This window comes from Prunus dulcis, chromosome 7 (assembly GCF_902201215.1).
Source record: "Prunus dulcis chromosome 7, ALMONDv2, whole genome shotgun sequence".
Classification (NCBI taxonomy): Eukaryota; Viridiplantae; Streptophyta; class Magnoliopsida; order Rosales; family Rosaceae; genus Prunus; species Prunus dulcis.
In genome coordinates this window covers 12,577,750-12,601,756 of record NC_047656.1, presented here as the reverse complement: position 1 = coordinate 12,601,756, position 24,007 = coordinate 12,577,750, and the positions used below count along the sequence as shown (strand labels likewise).

General features: G+C 37.8%; 4 protein-coding genes across 11 annotated transcripts; all 4 read left to right on the top strand.

Annotated features, from left to right (window-relative positions):
- Positions 1 to 9: 9 nt before the first annotated feature.
- Positions 10 to 2,000, top strand: LOC117634350 (cytochrome b-c1 complex subunit 9-like). The gene is made up of 3 exons (XM_034368424.1): positions 10 to 320; positions 914 to 961; positions 1,691 to 2,000. Exons 1-3 carry the CDS (start codon positions 201 to 203, stop codon positions 1,739 to 1,741), a joined length of 219 nt encoding a protein of 72 aa, XP_034224315.1. The 5' UTR covers positions 10 to 200; the 3' UTR covers positions 1,742 to 2,000.
- An 11,508-nt stretch (positions 2,001 to 13,508) lies between these two features.
- On the top strand, positions 13,509 to 15,796 carry LOC117634694 (60S ribosomal protein L10a-1). The gene is made up of 6 exons (XM_034368882.1): positions 13,509 to 13,636; positions 13,733 to 13,780; positions 14,276 to 14,495; positions 14,628 to 14,793; positions 15,214 to 15,419; positions 15,540 to 15,796. Exons 2-6 carry the CDS (start codon positions 13,776 to 13,778, stop codon positions 15,591 to 15,593), a joined length of 651 nt encoding a protein of 216 aa, XP_034224773.1. The 5' UTR covers positions 13,509 to 13,636; positions 13,733 to 13,775; the 3' UTR covers positions 15,594 to 15,796.
- An 883-nt stretch (positions 15,797 to 16,679) lies between these two features.
- On the top strand, positions 16,680 to 18,892 carry LOC117636125 (glucosamine 6-phosphate N-acetyltransferase). Of its 7 annotated transcripts, none has more exons than XM_034370599.1 (4): positions 16,681 to 16,821; positions 16,911 to 17,032; positions 17,698 to 17,758; positions 18,150 to 18,892. In XM_034370599.1, exon 4 carries the CDS (start codon positions 18,160 to 18,162, stop codon positions 18,619 to 18,621), a length of 462 nt encoding a protein of 153 aa, XP_034226490.1. In that variant the 5' UTR covers positions 16,681 to 16,821; positions 16,911 to 17,032; positions 17,698 to 17,758; positions 18,150 to 18,159; the 3' UTR covers positions 18,622 to 18,892. The 7 variants fall into 7 exon arrangements, with proteins under 7 accessions (XP_034226492.1, XP_034226488.1, XP_034226490.1 ...); XM_034370600.1 differs by having other exon boundaries at positions 18,132 to 18,892; XM_034370598.1 differs by having other exon boundaries at positions 17,169 to 17,758; positions 18,132 to 18,892.
- A 786-nt stretch (positions 18,893 to 19,678) lies between these two features.
- LOC117633774 lies at positions 19,679 to 23,659 on the top strand. Of its 2 annotated transcripts, XM_034367536.1 has the most exons (5): positions 19,684 to 20,010; positions 20,576 to 20,711; positions 20,799 to 21,551; positions 22,557 to 22,758; positions 23,229 to 23,659. In XM_034367536.1, exons 1-5 carry the CDS (start codon positions 19,934 to 19,936, stop codon positions 23,252 to 23,254), a joined length of 1,194 nt encoding a protein of 397 aa, XP_034223427.1. In that variant the 5' UTR covers positions 19,684 to 19,933; the 3' UTR covers positions 23,255 to 23,659. The 2 variants fall into 2 exon arrangements, with proteins under 2 accessions (XP_034223428.1, XP_034223427.1); XM_034367537.1 differs by lacking the exon at positions 22,557 to 22,758 and having other exon boundaries at positions 19,679 to 20,010.
- Positions 23,660 to 24,007: the final 348 nt, after the last annotated feature.

Sequence of the window (24,007 nt, the reverse complement as noted above, 5' to 3'; positions counted from 1 at the left end):
GTCCAATACCTGAAAGCCCACAAAACCCCGGTCCAAACGAACCGCGCCAAACCGTTGCAACACTCTAGCGGACCGGTCCAAACCAAAAGCATATTACTCATCCAAGTCTCGTTCCCATTTCGACGACGCCAGAGCTCTGACCAAAATCCTACCTCGCCGCTCAAACCAGAAGCAAGTGAAGGAGACTCGCACAGATCGCCATGAATTCAGCAGCTCGAAGAAGCGGTGGAGGCCTCTTCGAAGGCATTTACAGGGTCATCATGCGCCGCAACTCCGTCTACGTCACCTTTGTCATCGCCGGCGCTTTCCTCGGCGAGCGGGTGAGCCTTTTGCGGCTTTAGATTATGATTTTCCTCACTGAACATCTCCTTTTAGTTTTTGTTCTGTCTCTCTTATGATCTGTTTGGTTGCTAGGAAATCTGAGGAAATTAAAGGTCATTGATTTGCGATTAGGTCAACCTAGTCTAGTATGAAGCTCAGAGATTTCAGTTTAGTTTGTGGTATTTATTTAATTGGCCTTGGAATTAAACGGGAGCGGTTATTTTTATTATTGTGTTAGTGATGAAATTTGATATTGTTTATTGCGATTTAATAGATTTTTAGCAATTCTTTTTCTACCTCGAACTCTATAAATTGGTTTCATATCTGTTCATATATGCAATGTTAACGTAGAGTTGCTAAATTCATCAAGTCGAGGCTCATATATAGTGACTGGATTTGCATTTCAGTTGTAGATTAAGTATTTTTCAGAATTTTAGGATATATGCATATTCCTGTTTGAGTTCTTTCTCTGCTTGCTGAATTTTTTTGCTTTTGTTTTGGTGTATAAGCTGAGTGTCATTTGATTTGTGTTGTTTTGTAAATGAAGAACAAATATCGTAGTGTTCTTACGTACCTGATTTACCGGTTTCAGGCTGTAGATTATGGAGTTCATAAGCTGTGGGAGTACAACAATGTTGGGGTATGGCAGCTATTTTATAGTTTATTTACTTTTGGTAGTTTGCATGCACTTGATCCATGTATATTAGTATGTTGTGCATTTCCAGTTTGGAAATAATATGTAGGCTTGAAGAATTATATGTATGAATGTATCTATGTGTTGCTTTATGGGTTACATACATACAGATTTGGGTGAAAATTTAAAATTGTAAATACCATATGTATTGCTTTTACCCATTCTCCCTTCTGTTAATGCATGCTGGTTTTTTTGGTTTTTCACTAAAGACACTTTTTAGCCCATGGCTGGAGGTTCTGAACATGTTTATATGGTTATGCGTATATGCTTGTTTGGATGTTAATTGGGTCCCAGATGTACGTGTTTGGTAGAGAGTTTAGTCGGTGCCGTTTATAGAGGAACACGTCTTTCCCAATTCGTTGGATACAAGTTTTTGGGGGAATGTTTATTTGGCATTTCTTGCTTTTCCTTGCAGACCTCACCCGCATCAAACCAATTGGAATTTTTTTAAATTAGTCTGGCCACAATTGAGATCAGTTCTGTTGCTTTCCTCCATAGGAATTTATATTGTTCTGCATTTGCATTCTTTGCAGTTGAGATACTTTGGCAGCAAGTGGTTTACAGCATTCTCAATATTTAATGTACTTGTGAGAATTTCTCAATTTTGATCGCCGTAACTGGAGATCCTTGCGAGTTTTACATCTGAACTTGATGTTTTCTTTCTTTGTTGTGCAGAAACGATATGAAGACATTTCAGTTTTGGGGCAAAGGCCGTCGGAAGAATGAGATCATCAACGCTTCTCTTCGGTGACTTAAAGTTTTCATACTTTTGGAAAGTTGGAGCATGCAATCATGCTTTAGGTAGCAATTTTCATTTTTGTAATAAGTTTGGGCGGATTCAGCTTATTTATCAACCATGTTATATTCAACTAAAGTGTTTTTAAGTGTTGAATCAGTTGTGCGCGCGCGGCCACATTGACTGATTGACTCTGACAATGGTATTGTTTTTTTTTTTTGTTATATGAGATTTGATTCTTTGGCCCTCTGCTTCCCTAGTGGTTTGTTTGTGTTGCTTTATTATTGACTATGACTTGCACTCCCATATGCCATGTATACATTCCAAATAACGAAACCAATAGGGACCAGGTTATTTTGTTTAACACAATCATGAGAATTCAATTTAGCAAAAATAAAATAAAATAATATATATATATATATATATATATATATATATATATATCAATTGAAGAACCAACAATGTAGTCGAACTCAAAAGTCTCAACAACAAACGCCTTTCTATAAGCACCAATGTCTTAACTCTGGATGATTATATTTCTAGGAATTTTTTTCCATGATGGTATAAGGCATATTGTAAACTTGGACGTCCAATTTCTACCGATTAGCAATTAGTTATTTAGCGGTATTTCTTGAAAGAATTGCCAAAAGATCCCTAGTTCAATTCTCTTTTTCCCATTGATAAAAAGATCCCTAGTTCAATTCTCTTTTTCCCATTGATAAAAATAAAACGTTTATTTTTTGGGCAAAGTTTGGAATGGAAGGAGGTTTTTTTTGCACACAACTTACAAATTAAAATCATTTTTCAATAGGCTAGACCGTAAATCTTACAACACATCCTTCTATTTGAATAAGGGTAAACGGCCAAAAATCCTCCTGGACTATATCGACTATCGAAATGTCCCCCCATGGATTACTTTTTCAGCCAATTTAGCCTTCGAATTAAAAGGAATCGCCAATTTCACCCTTCCCGTTAGTTTTTCCCCAATTCCATCCAAATGCCCGTAAAAAACACCACGTGAAAGGCACGTGAGGCGTCTGATGAGGGTAATATCGCCATTCTACACCCTCAGCGCTCAGCCCCCTTTGACTGAATCGTTCGAAGGTCAATTCCCAAATCCATTCTCAAATCAGAGTTAGGGTTTCGAAAAAGGGTGAGAGTGAAAGAGAAAAAGCGACTAAAGATTCGAAAAGGGTGAGAGTGAAACAGAGAAAGATATTGAAAGATTCGAAAAAAAGGTGAGAAAGACAGACTACGACTGAGAGATTCGATTTTGGGAGATATTTTGTGACTTGAAGATTCCAAACGAAGGTGCGACAGTAAAGGTAGAATGAAAATCAGAGATGGTGGGGAAGCTCCCATATACAGTGAGTAGCGTGCTTTAGTTTATTTGTTTGATGCAATTGTTTGGGTTTTACTGTCGGATTTCATTGCTGGACTTGATGAAAAAGCATAATAAAAGGAATAAAGTGGTCCCTATGGTTGTTGTTTGTTGACTGAGACTTAGGTTGGGTTGTGAATTTGGTCCTTGTGCATGTTGTTTGTTTATTGTTTGTCAGGTTCTTTGTCTGAGTTAGTATTGTATTGTATTGTATAGAGTAAATAGTAATGTATTGTATGTGGTATTGTATAGGGTAGATAGTAAATGTATATTGTACTGTATAGGGTAGATAGTAAATTAATGAGAAAATTTATTGTTGTGCAGCTAAACCTGACATGTTCACACTGGAAGTACACCATGGGGGCTATTTTGTTGATGGTTTATATATGGGAGGTATTGTACAATGGGTTGATAGGCAAGATGCAGATGAGGTTTCAATGCTTGAGTTATTTGAACTGGTTAAACACCTTGGTTATGATGAGCAGAACATACAATACTATTACAAGCACAGGACAAATGGCTGGGTTGAAATTAGGACATATAAGGATTATTTTGGAGCATTGAAGTTGGTGAAACCGAGGCAGCTGTTGTGTTATACATAACTGACAATCCAGCACCTAGGCCTCTAAATGTTCAGTCCCCAGTATTCTCTTCACAAGGTGAAAATGCTGAACATTATGAAGACGAACACATTGCTCATGGATATGATGGTGATGAAGAAAATGGGCAACATGAGTTCGTAGATGTTGAGATAGATGAAGAATTTGGTGAGGCAGAGGAAGAAGTTGAGGTAGAAAGTGATGAAGCTGAGCAAGGTGGGGAGGATGAGGAAGAAGATGGTGATTTCATAGATAGTGAGTTTGAGAAAAGTGATGAAGAGGACGACATGAATTTTCATAGGTATGTTGTAACTGAAGAGAAGATGATGGACATAAAGAACCAGGTGAGGGTGACATTGATGGTTATAATACATCAGACTTAGAGAGTTTGCATGAAGATAGTGAAGATGAAGATGGGAAGAAGAGAGGTTTAAGGCAGCCAATGTTCAAGTAGTACAATAAACATCATGACCTTTTAGATCCAAAATTCTACTTGGGTTTGGAGTTTCCTAATATGCAGGAATGTAGAGAGGCCATAAAGTACTATGCATGTAGGTGTGCTAGAAGACTAAGGTTTGTCAAGAATGAGCTTAATAGGGTGAGGCTGGTATGTGATGGTAATAAGGAGTGTGATAAGGCAAAGAGGCCTACTAAGGGTGAAAAGACAAAGAGGCATGCTAAGGGTGATAAGGCAAAGAGAGTCATAGTAAGAGTGATAAGAGTAAGAGGCATGGTAAGGGTGAAGAAGGTCAAGAGGGTGAAGATGAATATGAAGATAAACTTGAAGACTGTCCTTGGTTATTATATGTTGCACATGTTGGGAAAGGGCCCACTGTTAGAGTGAAGACATACCATCCAATTCATACATGTGGTAGATCTTAAAGAACTAGGTTTGCCACTTCACAATGGTTGGCTAAAAGGTTTGATAAGGATCTCTGAGCCAATCCTAACATGTCAGTTGTTGAGTTCATGACATTGGTGAGGAAACATCACAATATAGATGTTACTAGGAACCAATGCTACAAGGCAAAGAATTTGGCAAATGAGAGGATTCAAGGAAGCATTGAAGAACAATATTCAAAGCTGTGGGATTATTGTGAAGAGCTTAAGAGGCAAAACCTAGGAAGCACAGTTTTAGTGAAGACATCATTGAGGGGAGATGATCCAATTTTTTCGAGGCTTTATATATATTTCGCTCAACTGAGGAAGGGGTTTATTGAAGGATGCAGAACCATGGTTGGTTTTGATGGGGCTTTCATCAAAGGACAACATCTAGGACAACTTTTAAGTGTTGTTGGGATTGATGCCAACAATGGCATGTTCCCAATAGCTTTTGCTGTTGTGGAGACAGAAAGCAGAGACACTTGGACATGGTTTTTAGAGATTTTCTTCAATGATGTTGGGGTAAGAGGCCCTGAAAATGGGTGGGTTTTTATCACTAACAAACAAAAAGGACTGGGGCAAGCAATTGAGGCTTTAAAGCCAGATGCTGAACATAGACATTGTGTAATGCATCTGCACAATAATTTCAAACTTGCTGGGCATGGTAGTTTGGCACTAAAACATAGGCTATGGGCTGCTGCTAGAAGTACAACACTTCCTTGGTGGGAAGCTGAGATGGACAATATTATGGAAATGTCTGCCCCGGCACATGCATGGCTTCAGGATAGGCCAGCAATTCATTGGAGTAGGTCACATTTTACTACTGGGCCCAAGTGTGATATACTGCTGAACCATTTATGTGAATGCTTCAATTCAGCAATTTTGGAGGCAAGAGATAAACCAATAATCACGATGGTGGAAAGGATCAAGAACCTATTTGATGTTGAGAGTTGCAAGACAAAAGGAGGTGAAATGGACTCAAAGAGTTGGGTCAAGGATATTTCAGATTATTGAGAAGAATTTGAAAGAGAGTGGCTCATGCATTGCACAGAATGCAAGTGGAAACAGGTTTCAAGTCACTCATATGCTTGGTGGGCAATATGCAGTTGATCTAAATACTCACTCATGCTCTTATAGAAAATGGGATCTTTGTGGCATCCCATGTCGCCATTCATGGCTGCTATATCAAGGCAACAGAGGAGCCCAATGACTTATGTGAATGAGGTGTATAAGAGAGAAGCTTATGATAGGGCTTATAGCAATTACATTTCACCAATGCCAAGCCAACAATTATGGAGGAAATCAGGGCATAGGCCAATTAAACTCCCACTGTATCACAAACAGAGTGGTAGGCCAAAGAAGGCAAGGACTAGACCTGTTGATGAGATCCCAAAAGGTGCCACTAAGCTTAGGAGATATGGAATTGTAATCCATTGCTCAGTCTGTGGAGGAGAAGGCCATAATGCTACTAATTGTGGAAGGGCAGATGGCAATATGGGAAGAGGCAGAGAGGCAGAGGGAGAGGAAGAGGAACAGCTCAGTCCATCAATATGAAGAGGAACAGGTAAATGATGTGAAATTGTGATTAATTGTGATTAATTTTAATTGTTTTAATTGTGATTCATTTCAATTGTTTTAATTGTGATTAATTTCATTTGTAGGCAATTAGAGGAGGGTTGACAAGGACTGCAGCCACTGCAAGCCAAATAGCTCCAACCAATGTTGCTACCCAATCAAGTGGAAACAATGCTACTACACAATCAGCTCCTTGCAATTTAGCTTCACAAGCAGGTCCAAGCAATGTCACTCAAAACACTTCCAGGCCACAAGGGAAAAGGTTCAAATCCCCTGCAAAAAGGGCAAGGCCATGGAGGTAAAATACATTGATGGATTAGGATGGATTTTGGAATGTATATTTTTAATACATGGGCTAGTATATGTGTGTATTTTGAACAGATGGCTCTTTTTGGATGGATTTTGGATGATTAAGCAAGGTTGGAATGTATATTTTGTAGTAGAAGTTCCCTAATTGTATTTTGAACTGATGGCTATTTTGGATGGAATTTGGATCTATTTAGGATGGGTTGGAATATATATTTTGAACATATGGCTCTATTGAATGAATTCTGTTTCTGTTGTAATTTTGGATTAGTGTCTTTCCCTTACTTTTGTTGTACTATGTTTGCAGTTTATGAGTATTTTGCCTTGGCTTGTGCCAAAGGGTAAGTATCCAATTTAAACAAGCTTAAAAGACAATTCTATGAAGTTGTGCTAAACTCATATTTGGTCCAAACTTCAAACTTCATCCATAAATTATGCAATCTACATTTAACCTCAAAATGTACATTGAACCAATCCAAATGCCACTGCATTGGTTAAGCTAAAACAAGGCACAAAAAGGCCACTACATTCAACCAAATGTCACTGCATTCGTTAAGTCAAAACAAGGCACAAAAAGGCCACTACATTCAACCAAATCAACTTACCTACATTGAACCAAATCAAAACCTAACCTACTTTAACCAAATGAATAGCTAAGTAATAAAACAAACAACAACAGAATCACAACCAAACAACTCAGCAGCAGCCTTCGAAATTTTTTCTCTTTGTCTCTTAGCTCTTGCACAATCCTCTTGTCTTTAGCTCTTTTCTCTTATAATGAGTTGATTCATCTCAACAATCGACATATGACATGTTTGGCCTGCTCAGACAATTTTGGGTCCTTCCAACCACCACCACCACCATACTTCTCTCTACAACATACATATAACCTCCTCCCTGCATTTTCATCAGACCAGCAAATAATCGTTTCAGCCTCAAATCCATACCGGCAGATACGCACTATATGATCCTCTATAATCAAAGTGGTTGAACTTGATTCAGTAGAAGCTGCACGTCTGTTCCTATGAATCCTATCTTCAATTGCAATGTCTTCTCTTCTTCTTGGAATTGATGAACATCAGCGACGTGAGAAGATTGGAACGCTTACAAATAAGGTTGGGTTATGTCGAATCTCCATGTCTGAAATGAAGGCTTCGTTCGAATAAAAGGGGGCTGAGGGCTGAGGGTATAGAATGGCGATATTACCCTCATCATAAGCCTCACATGCCTTTCATGTGGTGCTTTTGACAGGCATTTGGATGGAATTGGGGAAAAACTAACGGCATGGGTGAAATTGGCGATTTCTTTTAATTCGAAGGCTAAATTTGCTGAAAAAATAATCTGGGGGGGACATTTCGATAGTCGATATAGTCCAGGGAGTTTTCGGCAGTTTACCCTTTGAATAATGAGGCCTCATTATAGAAAAAACTGAGTCGGAAAAAAGAAAGAGTGAAAATAGCAAGAATATATGTATAAATGATGCGTGTAGATTAGAATTACAAGGACTATGAGGTAAATTCCATAAATATTAAGTAAGGCACGTGCGACAACTCGGTGCGACCGCCCTTAAGAGCATCTCCACCTCAAAGGGCTAAGGCTAAGGCAAGGGCAATGCAAGCGTTGCTACTATTCACGTGAATAATGACAGCCTTGCCATTTGTGGTTTCACCCCAAAAGGCTAAGACTAAGGCAATTACTATTCGGTTCGTCTGTTCCTATGCATCCCATCTTCAACTGCAATATCTTCTCTTCTTCTTGGAATTGATGAACATCAACGACGTGAGAATGTTGGAACGCTTGCAAATAGGGTTGGGTTATGTTGAATCTCTATGTCTGAAACGAAGGCTTCATTCGAATAAAATGGGATGAGGGTTGATGGTATAGAATGGTGATATTACCCTCATCAGACGCCTCACGTGCCTTTCACGTAGTGCTTTTGATGAGCATTTGGATGGAATTGGGGAAAAACTAACGACAGAGGTGAAATTGGCGATTTCTTTTAATTCAAAGGCTAAATTGGCTGAAAAAATAATCCATGGAGGACATTTCGATAGTCGATATAGTCCAGGGGGTTTTCGGCAGTTTACCCTTTGAATAATGAGGCCTCATTACAGAAAAAGTTGAGCTGGAAAAAAGAAAGAGTGAAAATAGCAAGAACCTATGTATAAATGAAGCGTGTAGATTAAAATTACAGGGACACTGAGGTAAATTCCATAAATATTAAGCAAGGCACGTGCAACGACTCCATGCGACCGCCCTTACCCCAAAAGGGTAAGGCTAAGGCAAGGGCTGCTACTATTCACGTGAATAGTGGCAGCCTTGCTATTTGTGGTTCCACCCCAAAAGGTTAAGGCAAAGGCAATTTCTATTCGATAAAAGCTGCACATTTGTTCGTATGCATTCTATCTTCAACTGCAATTTCTTCTCTTCTTCTTGGAATTGATGAACATCAGTGACGTGAGAAGGTTGGAACGCTTGCAAATAGGGTTGGGTTTTGTCATCAAGGGTGGGTTCTGTGATGAAAGGATGGTTTCTGTCGAATCTCCATGTCTGAAACGAAAACTTCGTTCGAATAAAATGGGGCTGAGGGCTGAGAGTATAGAATGACGATGTTACCCTCATCAGACGCCTGACATGCCTTTCATGTGGTGCTTTTGACGGGCATTTGGATGGAATTGGGGAAAAACTAACGGCATGGGTGAAATTAGTGATTTCTTTTAATTCGAAGGCTAAATTGGCAGAAAAAATGAATTTAGAGGGGACATTTCGATAGTCGATATAGTCCATGGGGTTTTCGGCAGTTTACCCTTTGAATAAGGAGGCCGCATTACAGAAAAAGCTGAGCGGGAAAAAAGAAAGAGTGAAAATAGCAAGAACCTATGTATAAATGACGCGTGTAGATTAGAATTCCAGGGACTTTGAGGTAAATTCCATAAATATTAAGCAAGGCACATGCGACAACTCTGTGCGACAGCTCTTAACAGCATCTCCACTCCAAAGGGCTAAGGCTAAGGTAAGGTCAAGGCAATGGCTAATACCATTCACGTGAATAGTGGCAGCCTTGTCATTTGTGGTTCCACCGCAAAAGGCTAAGGCTAAGGCAATTACTATTTGGTAGAAGATGCACGTCTATTCCTATGCATCCAATATTCAACTGCAATTTCTTCTCTTCTTCTTGGAATTGATGAACATCAGCAACGTGAGAAGGTTGGAACGCTTGCAAATATGGTTTGGTTATGTCGAATCTCCGCGTCTGAAACGAAGGCTTCGTTCGAATAAAAAGGGGCTGATGGTATAGAATGGCGATATTACTCTCATCAAACGCCTCACATGCCTTTCGCGTGGTGTTTTTGACTGGCATTTGGATGGAATTGGGGAATAACTAACGACAGGGGTGAAATTGGCGTTTTCTTTTAATTCGAAGGCTAAATTGGTTGAAAAAATAATCCAGAGGGGACATTTTGATAGTCGATATAGTCCAAGGGGGTTTTCAGTAGTTTACCCTTTGAATAATGAGGCCTCATTACAGAAAAAGCTTAGCCGAAAAAAAGAAATAGTGAAAATAGCAAGAACCTACGTATAAGTGACGCGTGTAGATTAGAATTACATGAACTATGAGGTAAATTCCATAAATATTAAGCAAGGCACGTGCGACCGCCCTTAAGAGCATCTCTACCCCAAAGGGCTAAGGCTAAGGCAAGGGCAAGGCAAAGGCTGCTACTATTCACGTGAATAGTGGCAGCCTTGACATTTGTGGTTCCACCCCAAAAGACTAAGACTAAGGTAATTATTATTCATTGTACTTTATTTCATATTTTTTTATACTTTAAACCATTAATTTTGATAATATTTTGTAATTAAATTTTCCGATAAGATTTTTGGTTGCCAAGTGTCCATCATTTTTCAGAAAATATTTTTGGATGAGAATTTCGGTTGTCACGTGTCTTATTCCAGATAAAATTTTTGGATATTTATTAAAAAAATTATGATCTCAAATTTCAGATAAGATTTTCACCCTCTAAAATTGTGCCACGTGTCCCTTGTTAGATAAGATTTTCAGATATTTTTTAAAAAAATTATAATCACAGATTTCAGATAAGAATTTCACCCTATAAAATTGTGTCACATGTCCCATGTCAGATATGATTTTCAGATATTTTTTTAAAATTATGATCTCAGATATTCTCCTGGAGCAAAAACTTACGGCTGCTTTGCGGATGCTTGCTTATGGGGCATCTGCAGAGTATGTGGATGAGATTGCAAGGATGAGAAAATCAACTATCCTAAAGTGCTTGGTGAGATTTTATGATGCAGTGAAAAATGTGTACACGAGGGAGTACCTTCACAAACCCACGTCGAGGGACCTGCAAAGGCTTCTACAAAAAGCTGAGGCTCGAGGTTTCCCAAGAATGATTGGAAGCATCGATTGCATGCACTGGCAGTGGAAGAATAGTCCTACTGCTTGGCAAGGAGAGTACGGTAATTGGAAAGGCAAAAAAAGTATAATTTTGGAGGCCGCAGGTTCATTCGACTGTTGAGTTTGGCATGCCTTCTTCGGGGTTGCCGAATCTCAGAATGACCTCAATGTCCTTGGTCAATCCTTGGTGTTCAACGAGGTATTGCGAGGTCATTCCCCCCAGATCACATACCAAATCAACAATACCGTATATTTTGGTGCGTACTACCTTGCCGACAGAATTTATCCTAGGTGGACGACATTCGTGAAAACAATTCCAAATCCCTAATCTGAGAAGGAAACAAGCTTTGCTGCCTTTCAAGAAGGTTACAGGAAAGATGTGGAAAGATGTTTTGGTATCTTGCAAGCTCGTTGGGCAATTATTAGGGGTGCTGCTCGGATGCTAGATGAGGAGGTGCTGCGGAGTATTATGATGACTTGCATCATCCTCCACAACATGATTGTGGAGGATGAGTATGATTATGATGCTCCTGAGGTGTTTGAACCCGATCCCATGAACATGACGTTGACAAGAATATATGAAAGGCCGATGGGACCAAATGGACAACCAATGGAGCCCGAACCGTTACTTCGGGATGGTTGATACAACCCCATGATGAATTGTTATCAAGAAATGCAATCTTTATATGTTCACGAGAGACGTCAACTTGACTTGATCGAGCACTTGTGGGAGATGAAAGGCAATCACAGTGGATGAAGTCAAGATTAGTGCTTTGTTTGGAATTATGCTTTGTTTTTAATTATGCTTTATTTTGTGTGTGGTGTTTTTTGGAATTATGCTTTTAAGTATGGTTTGTTTTGTGTGTTGTTTGCAATAAATTAAGGTTTGTTTTTAATTAATCTTTGTTTTGATGCGCAAATGTTTTTAATAAATAGTCATGTTATTTAATGCTTTCTTTATTGAATAAAAAGGAAACAATACAACAAATTAATACATATGGCAAATCTTTCAATACAACCTAATGGTTTTGATCATTTAACCAATCCGTATTGCTAGGTCCATTGTAAGGAAAAGTTTTCTTCTCATCACATCCCTTCATCTTAGCTTCCAATAGACCTTTGTTTCAGGAGACATATGGCTTGTATCCATGGCCATGATTTTCATCTCTCTATCCTCCACGTCTTTTTCTTGTGCTTGCTGCTATTGAATTGCAAATGCTTCCTGTCGTGCCATGTTTGCTTCTTCTCTTTTCAAGTCTCTCTCAATTCTTAGTACAGTGTTCTTAGCTATTTGCTCCAAAAATTGTACACATTTATTGTTCGAAGTGCTCCCTCTCTTAGCCTTTGCAGCTTTTCTCCCAATAGGTCTCGACGAATGTGGGAGTGGTGACTCAGTTTCCATTAGGGAGTCCAATGGCGAATCGATTGATAGTGAATCGTGAAGCGGCGTCTCATTCAACACAACCGCCAGACTTGGGGGAATAATTTTGAATCTTGAACAATCCTTCACAACTTCCCAACATTCGTGATGCAAGAAATTTTTTTTGCCTTGGCCCATGGCAAACTTGTGCTTGTATGATCTATTAAAAATAAATAATTGGAAGTGCAAGAAAAAAAAAAAAAGATTATGCAAGAAAACATAAACAATTTTGAAATGCAAGAAAAAAAATTGATTATGCAAAAAAATATAGACAAATTGGAAATGCCAAAAATAAAAAAATAAAAAAATAAAAGAAAAAGAGTATGTAATAAAAAAAGAAGAAGTTAAACTAAATTGATTAAAATGGCAATTATAAATATTTTACCTCATCGGATAGATTTTGACTGCTTCGAATGTTCTCCCTTGCTTTTGTCAACGCATTTCTCCATTTCTCTAACTCTTTATTCAGAATTTTCTATCTACTAGACAACGCCATTTCGGTCCGAATGGAACTCGATCTTTGACAAAATTCTCCATGAATTTTGCTCCACATATGAGAGAATTTCATCTCATTGCCCGTGACAGGGCAATGACTAACGCTCACCTAAGACTGACAGAACGCAATATCTTCCTGAGTTGTCCACGCGCCTCCGGTTTCGACAGAAGATGCCATTTGTTTTTGTTTTTTTTTTAAAATACAAATGGAAAGTAGTAGAAAAATGTGAGTGGAAAGTATAAAATATTGGAAGAAGAAGAGTTTGTATGAAGATTTGGTGTGGAAAGTGAATAAAATTGTTAGGTATTTATAGGGAAAAAAATTCAGAAAATTTTGGTATTTTATAAAAAAATTCAGAATTTTTTGATTTTTTTAGCCAAAAAAGCGAGGACCGTCGAATTTCTAGAACAAAAACGATCGGAGCGTCCGGGTTGCGACACAGTGCGTTTTCCCGTTGGATTCTGTCAGGGATGACGTCATCGAGCGGAAATCAAATTTTTTTACCGTTGGCGCGTGAAACTCAAGCACCAAAGGAAAAAAAAAAAAAAGTTCAACTTTTGCTCTCTGACGTTAGTACCCTCGGGCTGAAGCCCAGGCAAGATCTTGCCGGGCTGCATCTTCTGCGCTGGTGGTCCAAAACCCAGCAAATGGGCCTCTTGCCCTGGCAAAAGGGCCTGCGCTGAACATGCTCTAACAAAACGTAGCAGCTAGGGTTTTTATAAAGCGCCAAAGTTCCATTCCGCCTTTCGCCTCACTCAGCAGCAGCAGCCCTGCAAATCCTGTTCTAGGGTTTCGCTCTCTTTCTTAAGGTACTCTTCCGCCTCCACTAGAGTTTTCTCTTATGCGACTTCAGCATTTCGGTTTAGCTAAAAGTTTCACTTGTTTTTGTTTTCCTCATTTTGTAGGAAGTATTTGCACAGGAATTGCAGCGAGGACAAGGCTGTAACCATGAGGTAATTGCGCTTTTCCCCTTTTGTTTTGTTCATCAGATCGTAATTGCTTTTGGCTTCTTGCTTGATTTGGATTTTGGAAGCAGTTTTTGGTGTCTCTGAAAGCCCAAAATCTCACATTTTTGCTTTTGTTTTGGTAGATTGCTTAATGCTCCTGCTATATGGGTGCTTATGAACTTGTTTATCTGTTTATATCTGGTGTTGAAAAGTTCTTAGTCGCTAGAAATCGTGATTAGGGATGTAGTCCCCAGAAATGTATAACATAATAGTCTGGGAGGTATATCTGTTGTAGCTTTTTCTGAAAGCCTGGGTGGGTTTTGGTCACTTGGCTTTTTTTCTGGGGGTGGGGGGTTGTTGGGGGCAAAAGACAGCGAGCTTATTCAATCAATGATGGTATAAAATTTCAAGATGATTAAAAAATAATTATACATTTGCTTCTTGTATCAGTTTTTGTTATCAACTATCAAAAGTTTATATTTTTACCATCTTTGTTAACAGTAAGCTCTCAAGTGACGGGCTGAGAGAGGCCATCGCTCAGATTAAGACAAACTCAGAAACGAAAAAGAGAAATTTCACTGAGACAGTTGAGCTTCAAATTGGGTTGAAGAACTATGACCCACAAAAGGATAAGCGTTTCAGTGGCTCTGTTAGGCTTCCACATATTCCTCGTCCTAAGATGAGGGTTTGCATGCTTGGGGATGCTCAGCATGTTGAAGAGGTAAATTGGTTCATTGGGCAAACTATTTATGAGTTTGATATTTGTGTGTTTATGTGGGTGCATTTGTTACAAACTAAAAGTAAGTCAAACTTGCTTGTACATTTATAACATATCTGCTACATTTTACTACAGGCAGAGAAGATGGGTTTGGACTACATGGATGTGGAAAGCTTGAAAAAGCTTAACAAAAACAAGAAACTGGTCAAGAAGCTTGCCAAGAAATACCATGCATTTTTAGCTTCTGAAGCTGTCATTAAGCAAATTCCTCGTCTTCTAGGCCCTGGTCTTAATAAGGCAGGCAAGTAATTTCAGTGCCTGTAACACTTTATAATTAACTGTTAGGTTAAGCTTCAACTTTTGGTTTCTCTAATTTATTCTCAAATGTTGTTTGGTGGCTTAAAACTCGTCAATGTGATCTTGATACTGACTAGAGTATCAACCCTCAAAGTTGTATTAATTGTGGACCATGGGAAAAAAAAATTATTTCCTGAGATGACGTCCTAAATAATTTTGTCGAGTCTTTCCAAATCTATTCGATCATATCGTGGAACATTTTTCTGAGCAATCTCTGGTAGAATTTAATTCTCAATATTCCTGATTTGTAGCTATTCTGCCTCCCATCTTTTGGAGATTTGGTTGATTCAAGTAGCATGTTAGTTTAATGATTAGATAATATGATATAGATTGGTAACCTTTAGTTTTTTTTGTCGAAGTGCAGGTAAGTTTCCAACATTGGTGAGTCACCAGGAATCTTTGGAGGCAAAAGTGAATGAAACCAAAGCAATGGTGAAGTTCCAACTTAAGAAGGTTCTTTGCATGGGTGTTGCTGTGGGGAATTTGGCTATGGAGGAGAAGCAGATTTTTCAGAATGTACAACTTAGTGTCAATTTCTTAGTTTCACTATTGAAGAAGAATTGGCAGAATGTAAGTTCATGGCTCCATCCTAGTTATACCTGTTGGGTGCTCAATATATGTATGTTTATATCGTTTTGTCCCATTTAGTAATGATACTTATTTTGTTCTTTTGTCTGCATGTGCAAATAGGTGAGGTCCTTGAACCTGAAAAGTACCATGGGGAAAGCAATCCGTATCTACTAAGTTCTTAAGCTCTATCAGACTTTTGTAGCGGAGGAAGCATTAGCAGAACTTTAATTAAGACATTTATTGCAAATGATTTTATGTTCCCGTGTTTTTGTTGACTTTGATTTCTTTGTTTAAATTATAATGAGTACTGTATTTTTGGTTTGAACGAATGTTGGAAGATTTTGAAAGAAATTTTCTTCACCCCCGATGCCTGCTTATGATTTGGTTCTTTCAGTTTGGGATGCCTGGGTGGTAGAATTGTGATAAAAGGATTAGGGGGTTTTGAAGCGAAATTCGAAAGTTGCAATTGCAGGATTTTTACTTTTGTTAAATAATCTGCTCTTGGGTTGGAGAAAATACTTTGCAGGTAGCAAGTACAGGAAATTTTCTCACTGGTGGTAGTACAAGCGATTGTTATTACATCAAAAGAATTATACAATCTATCCAAATAAACCATTATTCTTCTAGTTCACCTCTCAGCTGTCTGGGAAGGGAGTGGATGAAAGCACTTGCAACCTATTGTTTGACCATGAAAGAACTTATAAAACTGTACCCACCTACAGCACTTGGAAGTTGGACTTGTAGTCACGTGAACATGAAACCAGAATTAGGTTACTAGTACATAAATTCGAGCGGGAAAAATATGATATTTCAACAACACTTTTTTTTTTTTTGTCTTAGAAAACATTTAAATTGATAACAGAACATCATAAAATTACATTGATCGAGTATAGCAAAATAGTGATATCCATGTTTCAGACAAGTTTTTGTGCCTCTTGAGGCATCTGGCAGGCACAGTGGAACCAACAATTGCATTGTAATGCTGTACAGAATTTCAACTAAAACCAAAGCACCAAGGCTGTGGATCTTCAACCTTACCAAATTCTAATCTGTAAGTTTCATAATATAGGCAGATGGTGCCAAATAATGGCAAAGCCCATCTACGGCAGATAAGGCACCTTACTCTTCTAAGCCATTACACTGTAATGTTGGAAGCCATCACTCTTTTGTTTTTCTATATCTCCACCTCCTCAAACATTAAAACAAATAATCAAAGTTCAATAAAATGAAAATGGAACAAACACCAAATTAAATAAAATTAGATTTTCTTGTTTGGGTTCTTACACCTTTGCTCAATTCTATATCTCTCTCTGCTCCTCCTTCGATCTCTCTCTCTCTCTCTCTCTCTCGGATCTCAGAGCTTCCGTTGGACATTGTGAATAAGCTCTGGTCTTCGTTACAGGTTCGTGTCACTATTCGATCTTGGTAAGATTGGATTCTATTGGTAGATCTAAAATTGCTTCAATTAGGCTCACGTTTTCTTGTTCACAGTGAGTATTTTCATTTTCTTCTATCACCCACATCCAAATACCAAACCTGAATCTGCAAATCCCAGAAGGCCCCGAAACTCCATAGCAACAGCTCTGTACACTCCATTGAGTTGGAATTCTCAGGTAATTATACATTACATCTTGCTTCATCAATTAATTGAAATATTTCAGTAATTAATAATTGAATTGTGTGGTAAGCTGAGTTTCTTAGAGCATCACTTGAATTTATATTCCATAATCATAAACTAACAAAACCCAGAAGTCAGAATTGTTATCGAAGCCATGAGATAGTGTTTGATCCAATGAAGATTACAATTGAAAATCACAAGTATCAGTCATGAAAACAGCATCGAGGGAGGGAGAAGAGGTTGAAGAAGAAGCTTCATCTACAGCAGAAGTATATAAACAAGAGCTTATAAAAAAAGCACGCCCACAAGTCACGTGCTTTACATTCCCCAAGTGGTAAAATAGACCTTTTGTTTATCACCCTCAGCAGCAGCCAGCCACCAAAATCACCCCCACACCCAAATAACCCAACACCGACAGCCACCACACCTGACCGGTGGTAGCCCCCTTCTCCTCACCGTCGGCCAACCCCTCCTCCCTCTTCCCACCACCATGACCACGACCTCCTCTCCCTGATATCCCCTCAAATTTGTGTTTCATAATTGATTTCTGGGTTTCAATGTTTATGATTTTTCAATTGGATTTCTGGTATTCATGCATATCAGTAATGAATTTTATTGAATGAATTGAAATACCTGTCTTTGCGGATCTGCAAACCCCAGAATGGCCTGAAACTCAATAGCAACTGCTCCATATACACTCCATCGAAGTTTGAATTCTGAGGTAATTCTAAATTACTTCTTGCTTCATCAATCAATTGAAGGATTCGGCTCTTTAATAATTGAATGATGTGATAGGTTGAGTTCTTAGAGCATTACTTTGATTTTATTTTCCATAATCATATACTAACAAAACCCAGAAGTCAGAATTGCTATCCAACCCATGAGATAGTGTTTGATTCAATGAAAATTGGTATCTATTATGTTAGGCTTTGGACTTTACATAGAAAGGGAAATTGCTGTGTTCTTGTCAACCAAGTTCCAAGTTCATTGAAGCCAATAAAATACATGGTGTTTTATTTTTTCCTCACATATGACATAATACATATGCATTTGCTTTCTCTTTGTTGAACGTTGATTTAATTAAACCTTTCCAGTTGTTAACAATTCCTCAGACTGCAAAAGATGGAGAGCAGTGAAGAGCAGAAGCTCCAAGTTAGAAAACTAGAGCTCTCAGACAAAAGCAAGGGCTTCATAGAACTACTGCAACAGCTAACTGTTTGTGATTCTGTATCCGATAAGGACTTTGAAGATCGATTTAGGGAGCTTAATGCCTGTGCAGAGGACCATCGGGTCCTTGTTATAGAAGATGACCTTTCTGGAAAGATTGTTGCAACTGGGAGTGTGTTCATTGAAAGGAAGTTTATAAGGAACTGTGGCAAAGTCGGGCACATTGAAGATGTGGTGGTTGATGCCAATGCTCGTGGGATGCAGCTAGGGAAGAAAATTATTAATGCCCTCACGGATTATGCTCATTCTCTGGGGTGTTATAAGGTGATTCTTGATTGCAATGTTGAGAATAAAGCATTCTATGAGAAGTGTGGCTACAAGCAGAAAGAAATTCAAATGGTGAAGTATTTCATATGAGAAACATTTAATTTTCTTGTAAGTTTGCTTTGGGATTATACTTAGATCTTCTTTGGAAAAAAAACACCATTTCTTTAATTGGTTCATGGTTGCAAGGCAAAGACCTACATGGGATGATTTATGACTTGTGATATTGTTTCAAACATGTTCATTTGTGTTTGTGCCTCGATAATTGTGCTGCATTGAGGCTGGCTCCTACGGCAATTTTTGCTGGTTTATTACTTTCGATTGGCGTTTTTCAGATTTAGTCATATTGACATATAACTTGACATATGATCTTCTCTGTTGTTGAGTTGCAAGATACTCTTCCCAGTATATTATTTATCGGTCACTTGGGTTAGCGTGCTTGTGATCCTTTTATTTTGTTCTTGCTTTTGTCCTGAAGTTCGAGAGGAGTTGAGGAACTCATATGATCAAACCATTTATTTGTTTGAACAAAAACTGGCAGAGCAGTTCTAAAAGCAAGCACCTTGCTGGTGGCCAAGTTTGGACAGGGAAGCCCATCATTTTGGAGAACGAATACCCAAGAGGATTGGGGTCTGATCTAGACCTCATCGCACATCCTCTTCTTTGCTTCCAAAGCTTGCAGCATTCGTTGCTTTGTTTGCTTGTCTCGGGATCCACTTCCAATTGGTTTTCTTATTTTATTTTATTTTAATTAAAATTAAGAAAATATAAAATAAGTAGTTATATTTCATAAAAATAGGACTTATTATTTAATTTTAATTTTTCTAATATGAAAAATATAAATTGATCATATTATCTTTCTTTAATTAATAATTTTAATTTTTAATATTTGCATTAATCAATGATATTTTTCCAAATGTCAATCAACAAAGTTTAAAACAACTCCTCTATGCATTCACGGAATTGAGTATAATTCCAGACGCTCAATAGTAAAAATTTAACTTTTGTAATTTCCTTTTACTTGAAGAAGAAAGAAAAAATTTGACTAGTAAATTGTAACATTTTCTTTTCCTTGTACAATAAGAATGAATAAACTAAAATGCGAACGTGGTGGAAGTTCACTAGTGTCTTCAGTTATGAAACCGTGGTCGCCCCCACACGGGATAGCTACTCTCCATCTTTACACTTGAAATCCTCAAAAGTTTTCTCGTTTCGACATTTTAACGAACAGCTTTCCTTCCCTTAGCGTCCCGACATTTTGCTAACCCCTCCATCTATAACCCTAAACCCTTAAAACCTAAATTTCATTCGACGCTTCCAAATTAAAATTTGGATCTTTATGTAAATAAATATTTCAAATTTTCGCTTTGGAGGTGAGCGTAAAGACAAAATAGAAAATTAAAAAATGGCGTCGAGTTTGCACCAATGGGAGTCAGACCCTCTGTTTGCAGCAGCCGAAGTTGTCCAAGATTCTGCTGACAGGTCAATTTCTCATCTCCGCTTTTTGTTTTTGTTTTGGAGAAAGCGAATAGAATTTGCCTTAATGTTGGCTTGAGAAGAAAGTAATGAGAAGAGAGCTGGAAAGATTACTTTCTGAAATGTTAGTTTGATGGACTTGGTTTCTGAGCTATGAAAGAATGTTTGATATATGTTTTTTTTTTTTCTTTCTTGAAGTTGTTATTTTTTGCCATAATCAATTGTCACTTTCTTTTTGTTTGCTTTGGGAATAATGCTGCCTTTCACAAATGGACTGCATTTTATTTTTTCTTCGATGCTTTGTTTTCATTTTCAAAATAAAGGGGATTTCAGATTGATGCAGAGGACTTTGGACGTTTGATAGTTTTGTATTTGCAAAAGGAACTTGTCCCTTTTACTACTTTATGCTAATTTCTCGATTTAACAAATCCAATATGTATAATTTTTTGTTTCATTGATTTATTCAACTTATTTGATCTGGTTTTCTGTCTTTTTATTATATAGAAGTGCTTATGAATTGTGCACTTCCTGAAACCAAAGCTTCTATTTTTTTTTGTGGTTCGAATTTTAGGATGGAATCAGTTTTCCGCCTTCTGCTGCATGAGCTCAGTCTTATTCAAGGTGACTGTCCAGACCTAAAGTTACTTGTGTCGATAGATTATCATAAACGTGATCTCGCAACAACACTTGAAACAGCAAAGTGGCAGGTGGTAGTTTATACCAGTGTCAACTTTTTTTCTTCTTCATTTTCTTTGTTTTCTGTTAGTTAGGTTTTAGTGATTCTCTCCTGCCAGTTGGAAGATTTTGAAAGAGCAGTCAGCTTTTCAGCTACGGCAGGCAAGCCCCAACTACAGGAGGATGTAATTTCAAGGCACAATCAGTTTATCAGAGCCATTAGAGAACAAATACTTTATGTGGAGAAGAACTTGGAGGGAACATCAATTGGAGATCCCATGAGAAATACAGAGTGGGTCAACTTGAATGAACAAGATAGAGATGGGTTGGCATTGTTTCTTTCTGGGGGAAATGACACAGAACACTCTGGTTGTTATGATGTGGAGGACAACAGTATCTTGGAAAGATTTCTTGATCCAATTACATCTAGTGCTAAAGACAGTACTTCTGGGATTGTTGAGCACAAAAGCAGAGGAATTGAGAACTTGAATATGAATGGAGTAGTGCCTTTGGACCGCGCTATTGACTCGAGGAAGGAGAACAACTGGACGAAAGTTGGTTCTTATAACAGATTTGGTGAAGGTACAAGGTTGAGTTCTGAATTAACAGATTATTTTCCAGAGACATCTGGTGACAGATATTTAGGTGATGGGAGTCGGGATATGGAGGCTAATGAACCCAAACCTGAAAGCTTCTTTTGTGAGGACAAGTTGAGAAGGTTCTGCAGCATAACAAACGTTCTAGGGTTCTTGAATAACATAAGGACTGTTTATGGGAGTAGGGTCACTAGGAATTATACAAAGAGATTTAAAGATGGAGAAGAACAAAGTCATTCCCCATCATGTGCTGCTGATGTTTCTCATGCTGCACAGATAATTAGACTGCTTTTACTGATAATAAATGCTTATAAGTTATAATTTTTTTGTAGCAAATATGTAAGAGTAATCACCATAGTCCAAGCTGAGAAAATGGAATTTCAGCACTTTGGTCCCAATATAGAAAGATTATGTATTCTCTTTATTGTTTTGAAAATAAATAAATAAATAAATAAATAATGATGAAGAGTGTGGCATAGGGTCTCTTTGGAAACAACTTTTGGAGAGGCAAAAATTCTTTTTTTTGTGATTTCTGAGATCGTTACATTGCAATTCTAGAAGAAATTTTGTGCCATCAGAGAAGCAAAGTACCTTTCTGAAAGATTTTCTGGAGAGCCTTAAATTTGGAGTTTCTCCAAATGGACCCTTAATGCAATGAATCTTGTGAACATGTGCCATACTCATCAAATTTTAAGCAATTGAAAATGGAATTTTATGTTTGGAGTACAAACTATGGTACAATTTTCTTCTATGTTATTAGAGTTTAGTAAATCTTCCTACATGCAAATTTACAATACAATCCTTGAGGAATTATTGCTAGTGTTGGTGGAGTAAGGAAGATCTTCTGTCCATATGTTCCACTTTTTTGCAGTGATCAATACTTGAAAAAAGTGTGCCCCTCCCCAAAACCACCAAAAAGAAAGAAAACACAGTGCAATTACTAATATGTTTGGGCTTACATCAAAAAGTGTCTTGGCACTCTGAAATTGGGAACTTTTGTACTAATTACAACTCTTTTAGTTACTCTTAAATCTGTGATTCGAGCATCAAGTTTTCTTTCTTGGATAATTATGAAGATTCTTGAAGTTTCCAATGCTATAAAGTACTGCATGTTCTCATTCTTCTTTGGTAAATTAAAAAAAAAGGGGAATACTTGTAAGTTCTTTTTAATTTTCAGTGTTCCAAAAAAGAGAGTGTTGTGTGATTATTTCTTCATGGAAAACTTGATGTGGAATATTAAGTTTCAGCCTAGATGCTTATGGGTTTGATTGTCTTTGACAGGGGCAGCGTCAGGGAACACGGTTAGCATTTGGATATAGAAATTTTAGAGAATTATGTGTTGGGGTTCGGTCAAAAGTTATGTACTTACAGTCCTGGCTTGGTGTATTTAGGGCAAGATATCAAAGATCACCTTATGACATCCAAGTTCAGTGGCATTCTGTTCAATTGGTATTGATAGTGGTGCTTACACTCATTATTCTAGGTGACGACATATTCCGTATTATTTTTCTGTAGTCCTTGTTGCTTTTTTATTCACTACATTTACTTATCAATTCTAAATCTAATTGAATGAATACCTTTTTTTTTTTTTGGTTGAAATAAAATTACTTGGTTGTCAACCCAAAGAGGAAAGTAGAACTAATCCATTATCATGCTATTTGATGTATGATCACTGGAGTATCTGTTCTACCCAAGATGACATAATACTGACTTTTCCTTGTACATAGGAGATCCATATATGGTAGAAAGTGATAGTTTTTGCTCTAAGTAGCATGTTAGGACTTGCATTACACATGCATAAGCACAGTGTTCATTTTGTTTGTTTACAGCTGAAATTACATAAAAAATTTCTAATGTTGTGTAGGAATCCACCATGCAAAAGGTAAACTCAACTGTGAAATAAATTTTTGTATAAATTTATATTTTTAATTTTTTAATATATTCATTGTGCAGGTATACTGGTGTCCTGGCTTGCTTAGGGACATTCATTCTTTTGGGTATGTGTGCAAGGGTTTTCTCAAGACTTTTTAACCGTGGGAATAACCTGCTTCGTCATTATCTGACCCGATTGTCTTGGTTGGATGATAACGCCTCTGGGCATCGGGTCAATATTTGAGTGTGAATATCTTTGACATTAACATGTATTGTCTCGCTGATTGACGATACTGCTAGTAGTGGATACGACTGTTTATGTCAAGAATACTTTGGCCCTTGTTTATATTCTTCTAGCAGTTTGTAAATCTTTCTTTTACTCTGAGTGATGATTTTGTTTTTTGGTCTGTAACTCCGAGTAGCTAGTACTGGTGCAATACAGATTTGGGACCCTTTGAACTGGCTCTGTTGATTGAAAAACAGGGACACAGTTAATCCATTGCTTTCAATGTCATCATGACCAAATTTTACGCTATGCATGGCATGAGGATGCTGGGAAGAATGAATGAAATGGAATTGTCTGGCAGAATTGTATGATACGGAAAGTGCAGACCCTCGCACTTGTCGGGGCTACTGGGTTGAAACCACTGTAATCGATAGCCTTGAATATGGTAGTCATGCATTCATAACAAATTCTTTGAATTACTCATTGTACGTAACATTTCTTCAGCAAATAAGCCAAAACAAAGGATCAATGATTATCATTGATAATAACCAACTGGAAATTTGGATACAGTTGAATAAACTTATATCTCAATCCCCAATATGTAGACAAAGCAATAGCTTATACTCCTTGAAGC

What these genes read in the sequence shown, in the direction of transcription:
- LOC117634350 (XM_034368424.1), top strand. Translation starts at nt 201, where the DNA reads ATGAATTCAGCAGCTCGAAGAAGCGGTGGAGGCCTCTTCGAAGGCATT. An exon ending in GCGCTTTCCTCGGCGAGCGG is followed by an intron (nt 321 to 913) that starts GTGAGCCTTTTG and finishes TACCGGTTTCAG; the next exon opens with GCTGTAGATTATGGAGTTCA. An exon ending in GGGAGTACAACAATGTTGGG is followed by an intron (nt 962 to 1,690) that starts GTATGGCAGCTA and finishes TTTGTTGTGCAG; the next exon opens with AAACGATATGAAGACATTTC.
- LOC117634694 (XM_034368882.1), top strand. An exon ending in ATGCTCAGCATGTTGAAGAG is followed by an intron (nt 14,496 to 14,627) that starts GTAAATTGGTTC and finishes ATTTTACTACAG; the next exon opens with GCAGAGAAGATGGGTTTGGA. An exon ending in TGAAGAAGAATTGGCAGAAT is followed by an intron (nt 15,420 to 15,539) that starts GTAAGTTCATGG and finishes ATGTGCAAATAG; the next exon opens with GTGAGGTCCTTGAACCTGAA.
- LOC117636125 (XM_034370601.1), top strand. Translation starts at nt 18,160, where the DNA reads ATGGAGAGCAGTGAAGAGCAGAAGCTCCAAGTTAGAAAACTAGAGCTC.
- LOC117633774 (XM_034367536.1), top strand. Translation starts at nt 19,934, where the DNA reads ATGGCGTCGAGTTTGCACCAATGGGAGTCAGACCCTCTGTTTGCAGCA. An exon ending in GTCCAAGATTCTGCTGACAG is followed by an intron (nt 20,011 to 20,575) that starts GTCAATTTCTCA and finishes TTCGAATTTTAG; the next exon opens with GATGGAATCAGTTTTCCGCC. An exon ending in ATGTTTCTCATGCTGCACAG is followed by an intron (nt 21,552 to 22,556) that starts ATAATTAGACTG and finishes TGTCTTTGACAG; the next exon opens with GGGCAGCGTCAGGGAACACG.